General features: G+C 41.6%; 1 protein-coding gene across 1 annotated transcript; it reads left to right on the plus strand.

Moving 5' to 3' along the window:
• The first annotated feature begins 245 nt into the window (after nt 1-245).
• SUPT7L (SPT7 like, STAGA complex subunit gamma) lies at nt 246-17,979 on the plus strand. Its single transcript, XM_068185540.1, has 4 exons — nt 246-1,063; nt 7,815-8,139; nt 9,602-9,839; nt 12,779-17,979. Exons 1-4 carry the CDS (start codon nt 651-653, stop codon nt 13,039-13,041), a joined length of 1,239 nt encoding a protein of 412 aa, XP_068041641.1. The 5' UTR covers nt 246-650; the 3' UTR covers nt 13,042-17,979.
• Nucleotides 17,980-18,592: the final 613 nt, after the last annotated feature.

Here is an 18,592-nt window from a genome sequence, read left to right on the forward strand (position 1 = left end):
GAGCGCCGCGGCGCTGCAGTGCCGGGGGGCAGGGCACAGGCCCAGTCGCTCCGCCGCGGCCCAGCGCGGCCCGGGGCAGCGTGAGGGGCGACTTAGGGAGGGCGGCGGGCGCTTTCCTCCTCCGGGCTGGAGGAGCACGGGTGGCGGGGGAGTCGCTCTCGGTGGCGGACCGGGACGCAGTTCCGGCTGGGCAGCCGTAAGGGGAACGGAGCCCAGGGGTAGGCGGGGGGCGGGCGAGCCGCGGGCCTGGGGAGCGAAAGAGGGCGAGTGCGGCCCCCGGAATTTCTCCACGCCGCGGGTCCCGCTCAGCGAGGCCCAGGTGGGTCCACACCAACCCTTGTTACGCACAGAAACGATTTCCGTCTCACGAGTGTGTTTGTTTCTGCCCCTTCTGCCCTCAGGAAAAGCTGCGATGCGATCTGTAAACTGCCAGAGTGGCAGCCTGATGCCGTCGAGGACACTGCGCTGCTCAGCGAGGCACTGAGCGACAGCGTGCTTGGCAGCCGTAACTTGAGTTGGCTGGAGCGTCATCCCAGCTCCTGTGTCTGTTGCTGCCCAGAGTGCTTTTCCCTGCAACAAGGGTCCTTTGTACCCGCAGTACTAGGTAGCCTTCTTCAGGGTTCTGAGTACGACAGGTAACCTATGCAAAAATGTTGCGATACTGGGGCGAGATCCCGGTTTCCTCCAACCAGGCCAACCGCAGCTCCTTTGACCTGCTGCAGCGTGAGTTTCGCACTGTGGAAGTCCAGGATCCTCCACTGCACCAGCCGTCTGCGAACAAGCCCCGTCCCACCACCATGCTGGATATCCCCTCCGAGCCCTGCAGCCTCACCATTCACACCATCCAGCTCATCCAGCACAACCGGCGGCTGCGCAGCCTCATCGCCGCGGCTCAGGCTCAAAACCAGCAGCAAGCAGAGGGCATAAAAACCGAAGAGAATGAACCTCTGCCATCTTGTCCTGCCTCCCCACCTCTCCCTGATGACCTGCTTCCTCTGGATAGCAAAACCCCCAAAATGCCATTTCAGCTGAGGCACAGTGACCCTGAGAGTGATTTCTACAGGTGTGTTGGTATTTCTTTAGGTTAGTTCTTGGCTGAAGGAAAGCTGAGTGTTCTGAAATATATATGTAGTTATGTTGATTCCCTTAGGCTGAAGGGTCAAGCAGTTGTATGTAAAGTATAAAACAGGCTTTAGAAAGGAAATACTTGGATTTTTCCTGTGTGAATAGCATGCATGTTGCTTGCTTTTGCTTCCTCTCTGTAAAATGTGAATGTGTGGTGCTGATTTCTGTCTTGTTAGTGCTACGCTAAATGTGTGTGCATGGTTTTGTTAGTGGTATTTCGACAGTTTTAGTTACAGGATGTGCAGTCTCTTCTGTTCAGATTACTTACAACTAAAGTTGTGTTACTGTAATTGCAAATCCAGAAAACACATGATTAGGTTTAGGCTGTTCAGCTATAGGTTCTGAAAAGATGATTTGATAATGTATTTGTAAGATTTCGGTGGTCAAGGACCTGTGACACAGTGACTATCTCATTCCACCCAATTTGGTGGTCTTCCAGTCAGAGGTGGAAATGAACACAAGTGAATTCTTGTCTCTCCTACTGGCTCCACCAGCTGGAGAAAGTGTAAAGAAAATTTGCACTGCTTCTACTTCTGCTGCCAGCCTTTGATTAAATAGTATTGCCACCACTTCCTGTCTATCCCTCTGACAGGCACTAATTTCACAAGGAGGTGTTGCATTTCTTGCAATATCTTACAGTACTTTGTAGGTTATGTGCATTTAAATTAAGGCATTAATCCTTGCTACTGTGTCCACTAATGAACATTTTGAGGGAAAGGATAACACATGCTAGTTTTTAAAATGGTAAATATGCATCAATGGAATGTAATTTATCAGTTTAGTGCCACTGAAATCTTTAATGGCCTGAGGTCGTATAAAATGAATTTTATTGAAAGGTGTTGCATTTGGTAACAGAGTATCTCTGAACAATAGAGTGATCCTTTAGCGCTGTTTCTGGAGGAACACCGTCGTCCTTATCAGAAGATACAAAGTAATTAGCAGAGAGCAGAGACTGAAGGGAAACACGATTTTGTGAGAGTAGTCAGAGCCTGTGACTCCTGCACTGTGGTCCTGTGGTTTGTAGAACTGAGAAGTAGTGTTCTCTTCTGTCCTCCTCAGTGGCTTCAGCTTGAAGTTGTTTACTATGGCTCTGGCCATGTTTTGAGGGCTGCTTTGTCTTTTTGTTGTTCCTTCCGAGTTTTTGGGGTCCAGGTAAAGAAATGTTATTTAGTGGTCAGCCACGTGGGGGAGTGTAAGGACTACGTTGTGGAAACTGGAGAGAGTTTTGAAATGAAATGTTTTGTGGTTGACAGAGTGGATTTATAATGAGCTGCAGCATATTCTAGAATTTAATTGTGTGCTTGCTAACCCAAACACATATATGCTTTTCCAGGGGGAAGGCTTTGAGTTGTTGTTGCATGTTTGTTCCTAACTCTTTTGAGACACATTAATTAAGAATAGTAGCTGTTTTATAGGTGCTGTTCTCGTAGCAAAAATGAAGTTCTATGATTTGCTGATGCTTCTGAGTGTGTAAAGTCAAATTAAAGCAAGAACATTCTTCCCCTTAATAAAACATAATAGTGCTTAATTCTGTGCTGCCTTTGAAGTACATTTGTCAGAATTACAGTATTTGGATTAATCCATATTTTAAGTCAGTTTTTTTGGTCAGTAGCCTGGGTCTGAGAAGTAGTGTGTAGGTACATTTAGATAGGGGAAGAAAGGAAGAGTTGCCAGCCTGAATCAGAACACAGGTTTAGTTAATGTAGGCCTGACCTCTTCTGTTTCCCTGTTACTCATTTTCATTCTTTGACATACTGTCCTCTTGTCTTTTATTTTGTTATCTCCTGAATTGGTTTTGGTTTTCCTCTGCCCCATATGTAACCCTTACCTCCTTGTATGATGAGGAAGAGACAGAGCTTAATTTATGGCTATTTTTGAGTTGATTTGGTCTTATCAATCCTCCAAAGTCTTTACTAACAATGGTTTTATAATTAGTACACTGTTCCTTTCCTACAGTTTTCCAGACTGTTTATAAATATGTTAAAAAATCATGATAAAAAATATGTTGATTCTGGCACAGATCCCCCAGGGAGGACCTGGACTCCAGAGTGGAGATCTCTGATTTACTTGCTTGTTGATAGATTTGGAGGACTCTGATAGGTTTGTGAAGCTGGTTTTACAGTTAAAAAAAAGTTCTCTGGGTTCTTTCTGAGCATAACATGTTTACTTGTGTGTCCTCTAGTTCTTTGAATTTCCCTGATGCACCAAAATATATCCATGCTTCCCAGCCTGCAGTTTTCCACATCTCTTCTGAAGGTATTAAAGAAAATGTTTTTACATTTTCTGTCTTCTTGTCCTCATGGGCCAAGGCAGTTTAAAGCAGGAGGAGACTCACCACAGCTATTCAACTATTTCATCCTTGCATTCCTTTAATATTCTTGGATGAAGTACCATCTGGTCTTGGTGATGTTACAGTTCTTGGAATGCACAATAAGGGATTAACATTTGGTTTTGCTTAGTGTAGAAATAGAAAAGAAGCTTAAAGTATAATTGATGAAGAATGAGTAAGGAACTGTAGACTTGAAACTACCATTTTGACAGAGGACTCTTACCATATAACAGCTGCTAACTTTTCCATCTTCTCTGCTCAGCTTCCTCAGATTAGCATGCATCCATCTTCAAAAGAAGCCTGACCTTCTCATGTGCTTCTTCTTGTGTGTGCATGGTTGGGTTCTTAACAGATTTTCTCACTCATTTGGTCATTTGCATTCCTGACCACGTTGGATTGCCTTAAAAGGTAATCTGTAAACAAAACTGGGAGCTTGTAATGGGAAGACAGCTCTTGGCAGAAGGACTTGTAGTGAAGAAATATCTGTACAGAAGCAGAGGAGTACATGTCAGTGGGATAGCATTTTTAATGTAGGGAAGGATTTGGAGCAGTGGTAATTAAAGTGGGCAGGAGGCACTTCCCCTGATGATCTAAGTGCTTTGGCTGAGTCCATTTCTAAGCTGACTGGTCTGGGTTATGCCACTGAGATCCAATTTATTTTTGCCGTTATCTATTGAGTATTTTTTTTCATACCTGTGCAGCCTTCTGTAGATGTAGCAGAGGTATTTAAAAAGAGACTTTCCCAGGATGAGGTGTAAAAAGGCTCTTTCCTGAAAGAAAACAGCTTTCTGGTTTGAGTTAGTGTGCTGTGTTCTTTGGTGCTCTTTCTTACTAGTGGATCTTGTTTGTACAATGTTCTCCTTTATTTTACTCCTTTGGGAAAATGGCTCTAAAGCAGCCTTGTTGCAGCTCATTTGGTAGAAATTCAACTTCACAGTGTAATGTTTCATCAGATTGTTCTGTTCATAGGAAAAGCAGTCCCTCCCTCCATCTGCTGCTGGCTTATGCTCACCTAGGAGGGAGCAGGGCACTTCGATCTATTCCTGTACTTGATTGAACCTGCTGATCCTTGTGCTGTCCTAGCCTGTGTCCTGAAGACAGTTACATGAGAAAGGAACCATGAGCTCTCCTTCCCTCTAAGAAAAACTGCCCTACAGGAGAGGAGCTTGTGCTGCCTTTGTGGGGTGGCTCACTGTCATTTAACTGACACACAGAAAGCGGGCCTTTTGTGAGCTCTGAAAACTGACTAAATCAGAAAATAAGTCTGATTGGTATAAATGGACACTATTTTCATGTCTTCTGTTGTAAAGTTGTGCATGTTTTTGGTGGTGGGAGAAGGCTGGCCTTTGGGTCTAATGAATTTGTAGCTTGACAGGTAGATTTCTGTTTGGAGCATCATTTAGTGTTGGTAACCCATATATACAATATATAACACTCTGTTAGAAATACAAAATTGAAGAGTGGCAAGTTGTCCAGTATTTGTGATAAATTTCATACTATATATTCTGTAGAGGAGATTGCCTCCATGTCACAGGCCTAATTCCCCATCCTATTAAACTCTGGTGACAAAACTTCAGGGATTAAGGCACTCATGTTTACTTGTGGATATATGACTGAGCCTTTCAGGAAAAGAGCTAAGTGCTGCAGAGGGTGGCATTCTGCATAATGATAATATCTGGATGGGTGCTTTTTTGGTGCTGAGTATCTGGATGAAATCTAAGACAAAGGCTCTTTAGCTATGATCATCATGGAAAAGAAGAAATTTGCTTGTCCTTTTTGGGAAGGCTTGACATTAGATAACTGCTTTCAACATAAATGTATCTATATGACTGTTTTTGTTCATATGGATTCTTACCAGAGGATACCTGGAAATTAAAGGAGATGAAGAAACATTATTTTTGTTATTGGTTTCTATTAACATCCACAATAATATTTCAGTTTTTGCTCTCTGTTCTGGCTTTTAATCATATTTATCTGTTGTTTATTATAAGGAACAGGAAAACAAGAGAAGAAAACATAAGGAAAACAAAATCAAATTGACTGGCATTACCAAGAGCAAGAGATGGAGATTTGGATTTGAGTACAGTACCTGAAATATCTTTCCTCTTTGTCTTTAATTGATTAGATTTCAAGTTGATTATATGCCTTCCAGCATAGTGACCTAGCTGCATTTTAATGCTCACACTTAGTTTCTTTTCCTCTAGGAGTGTAAAAGAGACACAATATTCTCTGCTCTTCTGAGCAATGATATGCATTACTGAATGGTTTTTAATCTACTTTGCAAGTGGCGAAGTATCCTGTGTGGGATTGCCAAAATATGTGTAATTTAAGTTTGTCCACAGTGTTTTTAGTGAATGTCTCTGTATTAATAGAAGCATGGCATTCAGTTTTTATAGCATAAGATGGTCTCCACTGCTGGCTGCTGGACAGCTAGGTATATCCTTTATATAAAAAAAGAGATTATTTTTTTATAGACATGAATTTTAAGATTGTTTTCTAGTTGATTTTCTTTGGTGGTTGTTAATTTCTGTTGTAAACTCTTAATCCTGGTGTTGTGTGAGACATATGGCTGTTCGTGAACTTCAGAATTCTGCTGCTGAGTTGCAGGGGGAGTGAGTGAGATGTAAAACTAGTATGGGTAACACTTGTTTTATAAAGAAACTGATTATCTTTTAATTCATCTTGTCAGGGTGCCTGCTGTCTGCTATGCACAGTAGTTACATAATTGAGTAGAAATCAGGATGCTAATAATTTTCCATCAATTAATAGCTGGGATGAATCTATGACCTGAGATTCAGATACTGTTCTCAGTATCTACTTAGAAATGTGATCATATGCCACTCTTAATATAGTGTGATTCCCCCTCTATTTGAATAATCAAGAAGTGTTGTGCTGGCATTCTTTAAAATGAATAATCTTCATCCTGATAGCTCGAAGTTTCACCTTCCTTTTCGCTCATCTTCACTTTTTTACTGCTGTGTTTCAGTGGTTTTACTGCTGTGTTTTCTGTGTGTCAGCTCTGAGGATCAGGGGAAGCTGAGGCTCTGTGGCCTAGCTTCTCAGTGAGACTGAAGGGTACCTCATGAATTGTTGGAGAGATAGAGTAGTGAGAACTTTAACAAGCCATCAGTACTGTCTGTGTGCTGTTAAATCAGGTCCTTCTACTAGAAAGAGTGTGTGGTGATGCAGGCGATCTAGGGTAACAGCGAGGAGACTCTCCCAGTGCAATGTGGAAGATGTTGGGAGAAAATGATCAGTAACAAATGGAGAGTGAAATTGTTAGCTCACTTCTGCCCTTGGTGCTGAATGGAGTGTAAAAAAGTGTATGAGTATCATACTTAGCAGTAATGGAATTTGATTTTTTGACATCAGCATTTGAAGTCCATGTTACTGATATGGGCAAATAGATTACACACACTTAATTGTAAGTTGATAAATCTGGTAGATATATGTTTCTCTATCAGAGGCCTTGCCTTAACTCCTCTAGGGAGTTTTTATCAACATGTTAACTCATGTTGATAAAACATTTGGTTGGCTGACTATAAGTCAATGAATGATGTTTGAACTGCTCATGTCAGCTGTTCTCCATCTCCTCCATCCTGTGTAGTCACTACTTTCTGCTTAGCAACAGAGAACGGTGGTCTTAAACCCAAGACCAGACAATGGTGCTTTATGGGCAAACTTCTCCAGACCTCCTCCCAGGGCCTGGTGTTTGCATCTTAGATTGTATATGGGGATACTTCTTTCAGTGACATGCTTGGTGACTACTGAAGATGAGAGCAGAGAAACAGTCTTTTTGGTTACAGTGTACCTCTATGAAATGGATGTGTGTCCCATTTCTTGCTTTTTCATGTATGTCTTTTGCTTTAGAAATTCCAATCTTGTCTATCCCAGAAGCCTTTGTATCTGACTATTAGGCCAGTGACATCAGAGATAATAAGGAGGAGCAATGTAATTAACTGAGAGGGGAAATTACTTGCATCCATGTTATTTAAAATGCCTTTTTTTGTTTGTGTCAAGGACCCATATAATTCACATCTTCAGGAGAAAAGCTCTTGGGTGGGAAGGGAGATACTTAAGGGTTCAGAAGATTTGCATCCCACATTCATGAATCACCCAAAGAAACTTGTGGCATTAGAAGGGAAAATGAAACTTGGAAGTGCTGATTTGGAGGGAGGAGAAGAAGGAAAAGCAGATAAACACTTATTAGGTGGTGTTCATATGTAACAGAAGCTGTGGAAAGCGCCAAACCCCCTGCCTTCCCTTTGTACATCACCTTATTGTTGACAGTATCTCATCAATTGATACAGTCCTTCAGGTTTTTGAAAGTGTGCTATTTTTTGTCTTTTCTGTTTTTCAGAGGAAAAGGGGAGCCAGTGACAGAGCTGAGTTGGTCCTCCTGCCGGCAGCTTCTGTACCAGTCGATGGCCACCATCCTGGCGCACACGGGCTTTGAGTGCGCCAACGAGAGTGTCTTGGAGACCCTGACAGACATTGCTCACGAGTACTGCCTCAAGTTCACCAAGCTGCTGCGCTTTGCTGTGGATCGAGAGGCTCGGCTCGGGCACACCCCTTTCCCTGACATCATGGAGCAGGTCTTCCACGAAGTGGGCATTGGCAGCGTGCTCTCACTGCAGAAGTTCTGGCAGCACCGCATCAAGGATTACCACAGCTACATGCTACAGGTGAAAAGAGCATTAGGGACCTGGCAGCACAAGAAATGTAACCCCAGTACAGTTGCTTATTCCTGGGACAAGTCCTGAGTCTTACTGAGGGGAAATCTTACTGGAAATCTCCTGGGTGTGGAGAGGAGTCATCAAAGGAAAGAGAACAGGAACTTTTTGACTGGAAGACAGAGCCCCTTATTTGTCTTCCTAGTGAGACCAAGAATGCTCTACTGATGGCTTGCATGAATTTAAGAAGAGTACCCCAGCTCTTGAATTACCCAGTCAAAATTATTAAGTAGAGTTAAAATCAGAACTGATTGAGGAACTGAATTTTCTCCTCTAGTAGGATATTTGATGGGTTAACATTTTGGAAAACATGTAAGCAAACATAAATTTCTAGGCTGTAGAGTGGTTTGTGTTCACTTAAGCAAGGAGTGACTTCCTTAAGCTTTAGGAGTGTAGGGTAGTATTTTGCTGATCTGAGTTGTCACACAGCTTGTTGTCACTAATTTCTTATATAAAAATAACATCCTAAAGAGTTGTCTTTGTTAGAAACATTCCTGCTCAAAATACTAGTTCTGTTTTTGTTCAAATGTTATTGTTCAGATGTTGTATCCTTTTGGAATCTGGATCGTTTTCTGCATCATTCTGCTGCTGCAGCTCACTCACACCCTGCAGTTGATCATCGTCTTAACAATCATTGTTCTTTATGCAGGACTGAGGTCCACAGTAGCCTCTTTATTTGGAAGTATGTCTTGAAGGGGGAAATAGGCATTGCTATTCTTTTTCCTCCTTGCTTCTGCTGTTAAAAAGTCTTGCGATTTTCCTGAGCACAGGTCACTGACTGTTGGGTGTTAGTTGTATAAACAAGTATTTGTTAGAAGCAGATGAAATCTGAAATGTTTAAATTTCATTGTTTATTTAATTGTTAAATTTCTGGAAGTACAGTGTAGTTCTAAATCCCATTCCTGTATTTTTTTTCACTTCTCTAACTGGAGAAAACTTGTGTTTTTTGCTGTGAATCTGGCAGAATATACTCTGGCTTTGCTCAGTGAGGACTACAGGGCTGTTGAAGATCTGAAGTGCTTGGTTTTTAATGCTGGGGTGAATTTGTTACTGGAGGATGGGGACAGTCTTATAGGTAAAACCAAAGAGTAAGACTGAGACATTTTGCTTTTGTTTCATGCTGTTTAAATTTCTGAGCCTCATCATCTCTGTTTATAAAATAATGGTGCTCATATTTATCAGTCAGATGTTAGTGGATTAAAACTCTCTTTAAAGTCCCTTGTTAAAGCACAGAAGGTGCACTTAAAGGGGAAAAAATACTCTCTTTTGTAGCTGGTAAGTTGTTTACTTGTTCATTCAGGTCAGATGTTAATAATGTTCATGGAGCAGAGTGCACTGCAGTGTAATTGCCATCAGAGCCTCTGGAGTCACTCTCACCTTTCTGGCCTCTTTTTCACCTGCTGATCTTTGACAGGTTAGCAAGCAGCTCTCTGAAGAATATGAGAAGACTGTCAACCCTGAAAAGGCAGCAGAAGACACAAAACCTGTGAAGATTAAGGAGGAACCTCTTAGTGATATTACTTTCCCCATAAGTGAAGAGCTGGAAGGAGATCTGGCTTCTGGTGACCAGTCTTTGCCTGTTGGAGTTCTTGCAGCTCAAAGTGAGCGCTTCTCTGCCAATTTGGAAGTAGAAGCTTCCCCACAGACTTCAGGTAGGGGTTTCTTGCTTCTCCTGGAAACAGTCTTTCAGCAGTTCCGTGTGATCTTGTTTCCCCTGGTTAGGTTTGGATTTGTGTCAGAGATTCGTATTCCTGCAAACTTGAAAGCCGTGTTCTTACATAGCTTAGGCACTGAATGAATTCTGGAAATATGAATGGTACTTGGTGATGTCCTCTATATTCAGAAATTACCCTGGTAATGACAGTCACTGTTTTATGAAAGCTTATCAGTGACTTATGTGAGATGGGCTCCTGGGAATCCCTCCTAGTGTCTGTACCCCAAAGTCTGCTGTACCTGGCCGAGGCCATGGAAAGTGAAACGCTGAGTGAATTAGTGCAGTTGTGGAGACCACTCTTTTCCTCAAAGTGCCATCCCTTGGTGACATTGAAGCACAGTGGTGGCAAGCATGGGAGAATCTGCTATGGCTGTGCCTGCTCTGTATGTACATAGAAGTTTCATTCCCTTCACTGTTCAATGAAACTGAACATGCTGGAATGAAAAAGAGCAGTTTTGATTTTGCATAGAACCGTCTGAACTCTGGAAGTCCCTGCAATAATAACTATTTCACTTAAAAATCTGGTTAAAAAACAATGAAGCTTGTCCTCCTATTAACCCTAAGCTAAGTAGCATATATACTGAGGTTAGAGTATAACTTTAAGTCCATTAGTTTTTTTGCATTATTACGAGTTTTAAGAAACATAAATCCATCTAATTTTTTTCTAAAAGCTCATACTGATTCCCATGTCATCTCTGAAATGTAAACTGTTTGCAGTATTGTCGGAGAAGGAGCAGCAGATTCCTCTGGCTCATCCAGGGTTGCAAGTGATTAATCTGGAAGGCTTTGTATTAGCATCTACCACTTTGAAACCAAGAGGTTAGCACACTAGCTGTATATTAAAATGCCTCTTGCTTCTCTGATACAGAATTGTTGTTTTCTAATTAAGAATACAAGTGCTTTGTTCCTCCCTGAAAATCCCTCTTCACTTCACAAGAGCCTTTGGAAATTTCATCTGTGAGAAGTTCCTCTAGACCTGGGCAGACTGGAGAGTTGAAATATCCTAAGGAGCAAGAAAAAGCTGCTGCAATTAGACCACTGCCATCTCAAAATGCAGGTGTGAACCCTGCAGGGAGGGCAGCGAGGCCTCAGTGTCTGAGGGCAAAACTTCATTACAGCTTTCCATGTTCTTCCTGTGTTTTTGTGGATGTCTGACTTTGCAGTTGTGAGCTGGCTGCTTACTTTCATTGCAGTTGGACAAATGGAGCCAAAATTGTTCCCCGTTCCTCTGCGTCTCAGGATAACGTCAAGATTAGCTTATTTCTGAAGTACTTTGAAGTTAAAGTGCTTTGAAGATGAAACATCCTTTGTTGATGCTTAAGTAATTTTAGTCATTAGTGACACTCTTAGTGGCAGGTGACGGAGCTGAAAAGGAACAAGGCTGAGCGATGAAGAGCAACTGATGAAGGAAAGACACAGTTTAGTTTAGTGAGCACCTTTGATTATTATGTAGACTGGAGCTGTAACACTGGACAGCATTTTAATGATGTGTCCATTGTTGTTGAGAGAGATGCATTTATTTATGATTGACATAGGAAGGACTTCCATTAAGGCAACTGAGCTAATGTAGGCTGTGTTATCAAAAAGGTCTCGTAAACCTTGTTTTTGGCTAAGCTGATCTGGAAAAGATTCTTGACTTCTTCATAAAGGAGAATTTTTGGCACAGACACATTCTGGAACATTGTTCTCTTTGTAATTTCTTCTTATAATGGCCTATTGTTACTAGTATACTGATAATAGAGAATGGTCATAGGTTTGGCTTAGGACAAGAGCTTTGGTTGTGCTTTCAAAATGTAGCCATACTCTTTAAGACATGAAGTTAGGAAAATGGTTGAAGATGGTTTGGAAAGTGAAGTTTATTAAAATGGTTTCCTATTTTGCTTCTTGCTTTTTTAGTGGGTCTTTTCTGTTCTTTTTGTTTTTTGGTTGATTGGGATTTTGGTTTTGGTGTTTTTTTAATTTTCCATGTGAGCTTAACCCCACACAAGAGAGAGAAGATTTCACAGTTTATTCAGTTCTGGTCTGTTTATGCCCATCTCAGCAAGGAGACCAGTTAGTGTGTTTTTAATAGGATTTTTGTCTCACTTTAAACTTAAACAGATATAATGCAATCTGTAATTACTTCTCTTGGGGAGAAAACATTTGCTATTATCAAGGAATATGGTTTGGTAATCTTGTACAGAAAATCCTCGGTCAGTGCTCAGATTGCACACTAGTCCAGAAATGTTTTATAAAAAAGTGAGGTGAGGGGAGCTATTTCCCAGCAGGGCATCTATGAGGTTGAGCCAAAAGGGTTTCTTTCTGCTCTCTGAAGGATGGGATGAGACCTGTGGGTGTTGAGTAGAAGGAGGCAGGCAGGCAGGTGGCTGACTGCAGCTTTGATGCCCCTGCATTTCAGTGCTGAAAGTGGTATTTGGGACTGTTCATCTACCTAGTCCTCTGCCCACTCACTTCACCTCCCCTGCAGAAGCCCAGGCTGTCTGACAGTTGCAAGGACCTCATAATGACTTCTGGACTGCCTAAAAGCCCTGCTTACGCAGGGTCTAGTCCATGTGCTGTTGGTGTACTCATTGCTGCTGGGACACTTCTTCTGGAGAGTGATGTGGAGTTGTTTCTCATGAAGAAAATCACATGGAGGCTAACAGTGAAAGGATGCAATCATATTTTTTGCAGTGGTAATTGCTGAACTATTAAATAAGTCAACAGATATTTTTTTATTGATCACAGTGCTTGGTGTGTTTTGTTTTCCCGCAGCGTAGTTAACCTGTGGCTTTGCTTTTGCTCCATCTTTACTTTTGCCGCTGTCCCTTGTATCTGCGTACTGTTTGTGATTTATCTTTTTACTCAGTTACTGCTGTTTGCTTTTTCCTTCTCCAGGGGCTGAGGTGAATGCTTCCCCACTGTGGAATTTGGCACAGGTGAAAATGGAGCCACAGGAAAATGAGGAGGCTAATGTACATGGCCACGGGGTTCTAGGCAGTGATGTCTTTGAGGAACCAATGTCAGGCATGAGTGAAGCTGGGATGCCACAAAGCCCCAATGGCTCTGAGAGCAGCTACGGTTCTCATTCTGCTGACAGCCTGATGGGATCCTCACCTGTCTTCAACCAGCGCTGCAAGAAAAAGATGAAGAAGATGTGAAAAGGAATAGTGTTTTTATGTAGTCCTGATAGTGTGCAACAGACACTTGAAAGGAACTAGTGGAGTACTGTGATGATTCTAGCACAGGGCTGACCCTGGTGTGTGAGGGACCTGCATAAAATTACTATGAGAGGTTTGATGTGTAGCTCCCCTCTTTGCTGGCTTCTGTACTCCATCCTGATTCATGAGACTGAAGATCACCCTTTACATTTGATGGTGGCATGGCTTGCTTTGGCAGATTAATGAGGAACGTGCCAGTGAAAAGTAATTGTGAGGAGATTTTCTAAGTTACAGAACTGTTGAATACTTTGGATTAAAGGGACCTTGTGTCATTTCTACTCCAGCCTCCTATTCAGATCTCAGCCAGTTAGAGCAGGTTGCTAAGGGCTTTATCCATATGAGTTTTGAGTATCTACAAGGATGGTGATACCAAATCTCTCTGGGCAACATTTTCCTGTATCTGGCAACTATCACAGTAAGTAAAAGAATATATTTGCATCTAGTTGGAATTTCCCATGTTCCAGCTTGTGTTCACTGCCTCTTATTCTGTCATTGTGCGTCTCTGAGAAGAGTCTGACTGCCTTCTCTAACCCAGTTATTAAGGGATTATATACAATGAGATCTCTTTCTAGCCTTTTCTCTTTTTACATGTGGAGAAACCAAGTTGCCTGAGCTCTCCTTACTTGTCCTGTACTCCAGTCCCCAAACCAGCTCTGAGACCTTCCACTGAAACTACTGCAGTGCCCTTGTAAGGGGGAGCACAAAAATGAATTACATTCTCCAAACACTATCTCGCAATTGCTGAGTAAAGAGGAACAATAATTTCCTTCAGTGTGCTGGCTACCAGCTTGCTGACTGTTGTGGGCAGCAAGAGAGTCCTAAGTCAGGTTGTATTAGTTGGAGAGGTGTCACTGGTGATGATGATGATGTAGCAAAGATGCTGTAGTGTGGTGTCACAGTGCCATTAGCCAGCTCCCTCAGTGCCTTCACATTCAGCCTGTTGGTTTCAATGGGCCTAAGTTCTCACTAACTCAGTCTTCCTCTGCTGTAGTCAATGCTTTATTCCTACATGCTGCTTGAAGGCTCGAGGACCTGGCAGGCCTTCAAGCAGAACTTACAGTGAAAACAGGTGAAAAAGATGTTGTATACATGAGCCTGAAAGTACAAAAAGCATTCTTTGGTACCATATTGTTTGCATTGTTGAACAGTAAACTATATTTTGTTTAACCTTCCTTTTGCTTCCAGTGTACTTAAAGAAGCCCTTCTTCTTACTTCTTACCAGTTTGATCTCTAGCTGAGCTTTGGCTTTCCTAATGTGCTCTGCGTACTTGGGTTGTGTCTCTATATCTCTTGTCCAGCCCATCCTCACTTCCATTTCTGTGTACCTTTCTGTTTGTGTTTGAGATCAGTCAGGAGTTCCTCAGTCATCTGTGCTGGCCTTCTGTCATGCCTGCTGTAATTTCTATTTGTCAGAAAGGACTGATTTTTTTACTTTGAGAAGGCTGTCTTTGAAGATAAAGCAGCACACTTGGGTTCCTTTGGGCAACCAGGACAGAATTTCCCTTGTGAAATTCTGCTGAGACATTCCTTGAATAAAACAAAATATGTTGACCGAAAGGTACAGGACTGTCTTGTACATGTTTCTCAGAATTTTAAATGCCACAGTTCTATTTCTTCTGCAGCCAAGACATTCACATTCTCCACCAAATCTTTCTTGTTAGAAATAAGACCAACAGAGCTTACTCCCTAGTTGATTACTTGATCATCTGTTCAGGCAAATTGATGTGGTTTTGTGGAGAGAATGAAACAGCTTTTACTAGTGGTGTGAGCCTGTATTGGCAATGCAAACTTTTCCTTTGCTGTCATTGAACTGAGTGCAGCAACTTCAGGCTGGCTGAGCTTTCATATTCAAGGTTGTTATCGTGACAGCTTAGTCTGAAACAGAATCTATTTTGCTGCTTGCTTTTATGGCTCAGCTGACTGATGGAATTTTTTTTTGTTCTTCACAATCCTCAGTTGATCAACTCAGTCTTTAACTTGATTCAGTGTGTCTCTCTCTCAAAAGAGCTAGAATGAACATGAATCAAGAATGAACAGCCACTTAAACTGGCTTTATACCTGTAACCCCTGGGGATGGTTGAGGGAAATTTACCAAACCTACCATTTCTCTTTACAATTGCAGGTTTATCTTTTGAAAGAAGGAGCTTCAGGCATAGTATTTTTGTTTCTGTATAACATGCCTGGCCTTAATTCTTTTTTCCTAGCTGTATTTCTCTTCCATTTTATAGAAGTGGAATCCAAACAGAAAATTCCTCAATGTCTAATAAGAATGTGTGACCATAGGCTTTTATGGACAATGGAGTTAAAATTATCCATCAGAGCTTTAAAGGTCTCTCCTGGGGGGTAAATTCTCACTATTTTAAGCCTAGTCAGTAGTAGAAGAGCATACCAGGAAATCTTTATTTTGATTCCCCCTGACTCACCATTAGCCAAGCTGCAATGTCCCTGTGTTCTCAGCTGTAAAAAAGAATAGTAATATTTGCCTTTTAGAAGTGTCTTTGAGATTTAGTTGCTCTGCAAGAAAAAGGTGCATTCAGAGTTTTCTGAGAGCTGCAAGCTTTTATTCCACTTCAGTTGGACTGTTTCTAGCTGGAGAATGCTTAGATGGTCATGGAAATGTCCTATATGACACAGATTTTAAACAAAACTGCTGATCACAAAGAACAACACAACTCTGCTGTTCAACTGTCCAGGTCCAAGGAAGGCATTTGGGGTGGTACCTTCTCACTTAGCTTTAGATGTCTGCATCTAAACTTGTTCCTTTGGGCCACACTTGCAGATGAATAGAAATAATCATTCTTTGGTCACTGTCCTTTTGGCCTTGAAGTAGAAATATAAAGCAGGTTGAATGAATGGCATTTTTAGAAAGGTCTATTTTTACTTTGTGTGCCCATGAAGTGAGTTCAACTTGACTATCTCAGCTGAAGACATCCATGCTGTCAGTGTATGAGTTAAGTGATGTGACTTAAACCTTTCCTGGATGGGAATCAGAGACTTCCTCCTGCTGGGCCAGTGCTTTTTCTTTTGTGCACATTTACTAGAGCTTGCTGTTCAAATGGTAGTACAGGGCTAAGAGCAGGCTGCCCATCTCAGCTAAACCAGCGGATCCAGCAATCCCCACAAGACACAGAAAGTGCCAGGATGGGGCCTTGAGGCTCAGCTTGATTTGCCTCTTGTGTCTTTGACACTGTGTGAGAACACCTGTCATTGAGCCTTTCTCTGTAGGTGCTTTGCAAACTGGTTCTTGTAGTAGTGTACTTGCAGCCAGGGTATTTATGCAAAGTCCATTGCACTATTTTTGGGAGCCAAATGACAAAGTGACTGCTGCCAGCATCGCTTGCTCATTTGCAAGATTTCAAGTGGGCTAAAAGTGACAATCTAGTGTTCTTTAGGGCTTTGGTTAAACCTCCTAAGGGTTAATCTTAATCTTAAGTGCTTTTTATGTATTGTTCATGTACAGATGTTCTGTCTTAACTTTTGTGATTTTTTTTTTTATTTGACATTCCTTTTCCACACCCATTTCACCCTGTAACACACTCCACAGCAAGCCAAGCCTGAGTGCTCAAGTGTATTTAAATGCAGTGCATATTCACTGTTTTTTGAATCAGCTGTGTTGTTGCAGTGTAAGGGAGAAGTGCTATTGATTCTCTTGGGGATGCATGTTTATGCAAAGGTTGAGAAACCCATCAGCATTGCTTATACACTTAAAAATAAAGGCAGAGTAATAGCTGTACCTCTTGTTCCCCCACTGTGCTAAGGGTTGCAGCTGACTTTTGTGTGCTTGACATTTCCTTTTATGCATGTGGAAGCTTCACCTTCTGGGTGAGCCCTTCACCTCTGAACATTTGTGGTTCTTATATTTACAGTGGTGTTGATGAAATAGTGAAATTTAAAACTAGCTCACAAGTCAGACACAGACTATATGCTCTTTTGATGAATCAAGATTTTGCTAGGTGTTAATGCAGCCTTGGGCAACTAGTGAGGTGTGTTCATTGACCACGTAATCCCCAAATTTTAAACCACAGTGAGATTATGCAGTGGGTTGGAATGAAGCTCTGTTTTCGCAGTTGCTGTTTCTTGCTGATGGCTGGTGAAGCATTGCGCTGACCCACCTGCTTCAACAGTCTGCAGTTTTTACAGTTCTTTCATCTTTCTCCTTTCTCTTTTGAAAAGTGGGTGGATGAAAAATGGGAGTATTGTGCATTGACCATATCCACATCCAGTAGCATTGACGTCTTACAGTGATTTCTTTTGCCATGATTTAAATTGGTAGGAACTTTGCTATCAGTTTGGAGAGCAAGATCTGTAAATTACTTGGCTTTTGAAGTGTTTTGCATAGGAATCACACAGGATTTTAGTTGAGAGAGTGCTGTGTATCATATTCCTTTTCCCCTCTAGCAATACCTTTTTATTCCTTTTGAAGAGTTTTGCCTGATATCCAGTAAAGTTCTCTGTATAAGTGGCAGTGTAACAACTTATGTGTACAGCAGTATGTCAGACTATGCTACCTAGTGATTTAATTCCAAGGCCATCCATGATAATTTGAATATGCATAATGCTGTGCAGAAAAAGAGATGTTTCCTGCATAGAAATGTACAATTTAAAAAGAAAACAGGAAAACAAGATTAGGTAGGGTAGGTGAGGCCAATCAGATTATGTGCTCAGTTCTGAGACTAATGCACATGTTATGTGTGAAGGATGTTTTACTTAAAATGTTTTTGTACATGCATGTGAAAGAAATATGTAACTTTGCTATGTGTTTATATGGAATAAAATTACTTGGAAATATTTCAGGGTTGGGTTGTTTTCCCTTGCTCTCCTGGAGAGAGTTGCTTTGTAATTTCTAAGAAAATAAATAAAACTATTCAGAAATAAAAACTCTAAAGGTGTTGTATGTGTTTTTTGGTTTGTTTTGGAGAACAATGCTGTGAACACAAAAGCATGTCTTGGGATTTTGTCTACCCTTATGTGGGATCTGGAGGAGACATTTTGTAGGCCTGAATAAGGTACTGGCATGATATATCACAGCCAGGAAGACAAGAAATGTTATTCAAGGATGTGGCCAGGGGAAATGGAAGTCTTACTTTGCACTGGTACCAGTCCTAGTGAGCCCCTGAAGTGATATTAGAGCCACAGTGCTACTATTGGTATTCATCCAGCATAAAAGCAAGTGCTGTTTCTGGGGCAACTACTTATATATACTTCTACTACTTATATTAAAAGACTACCTAGGAGCCCCACTCCAAGCCATGTGCTTTGCTCTTTTATGTGCCGGTCTACTTATTTTACACTGCCTTTTTTTTTTTTTTTTTTTTTTTTTTTTTTTTAATTGGGAAGTGCTTTAGACTGCAGTGAATGAAGCACAGTGTGCTTTCCCCTTCTGCTCTGTCATGGTAGGGCTGAGGAAGGAGGTTTGATGCTTGCTAGCTGTGCTAAGCAATTACAAATAGCACACCCTGAATTAGGATAGTGGCCGGTGCCACTTGCCAGG

Source organism: Anomalospiza imberbis, chromosome 3 (genome assembly GCF_031753505.1).
Source record: "Anomalospiza imberbis isolate Cuckoo-Finch-1a 21T00152 chromosome 3, ASM3175350v1, whole genome shotgun sequence".
In the NCBI taxonomy this organism is placed as follows: domain Eukaryota; kingdom Metazoa; phylum Chordata; class Aves; order Passeriformes; family Viduidae; genus Anomalospiza; species Anomalospiza imberbis.

Bases quoted from the DNA above. Each gene is read 5' to 3' on its own strand.
- SUPT7L (XM_068185540.1), top strand. From the start codon at position 651: ATGTTGCGATACTGGGGCGAGATCCCGGTTTCCTCCAACCAGGCCAAC. The intron at 1,064-7,814 runs GTGTGTTGGTAT...TCTGTTTTTCAG, and splicing joins CCTGAGAGTGATTTCTACAG to AGGAAAAGGGGAGCCAGTGA. The intron at 9,840-12,778 runs GTAGGGGTTTCT...TTCCTTCTCCAG, and splicing joins AGCTTCCCCACAGACTTCAG to GGGCTGAGGTGAATGCTTCC.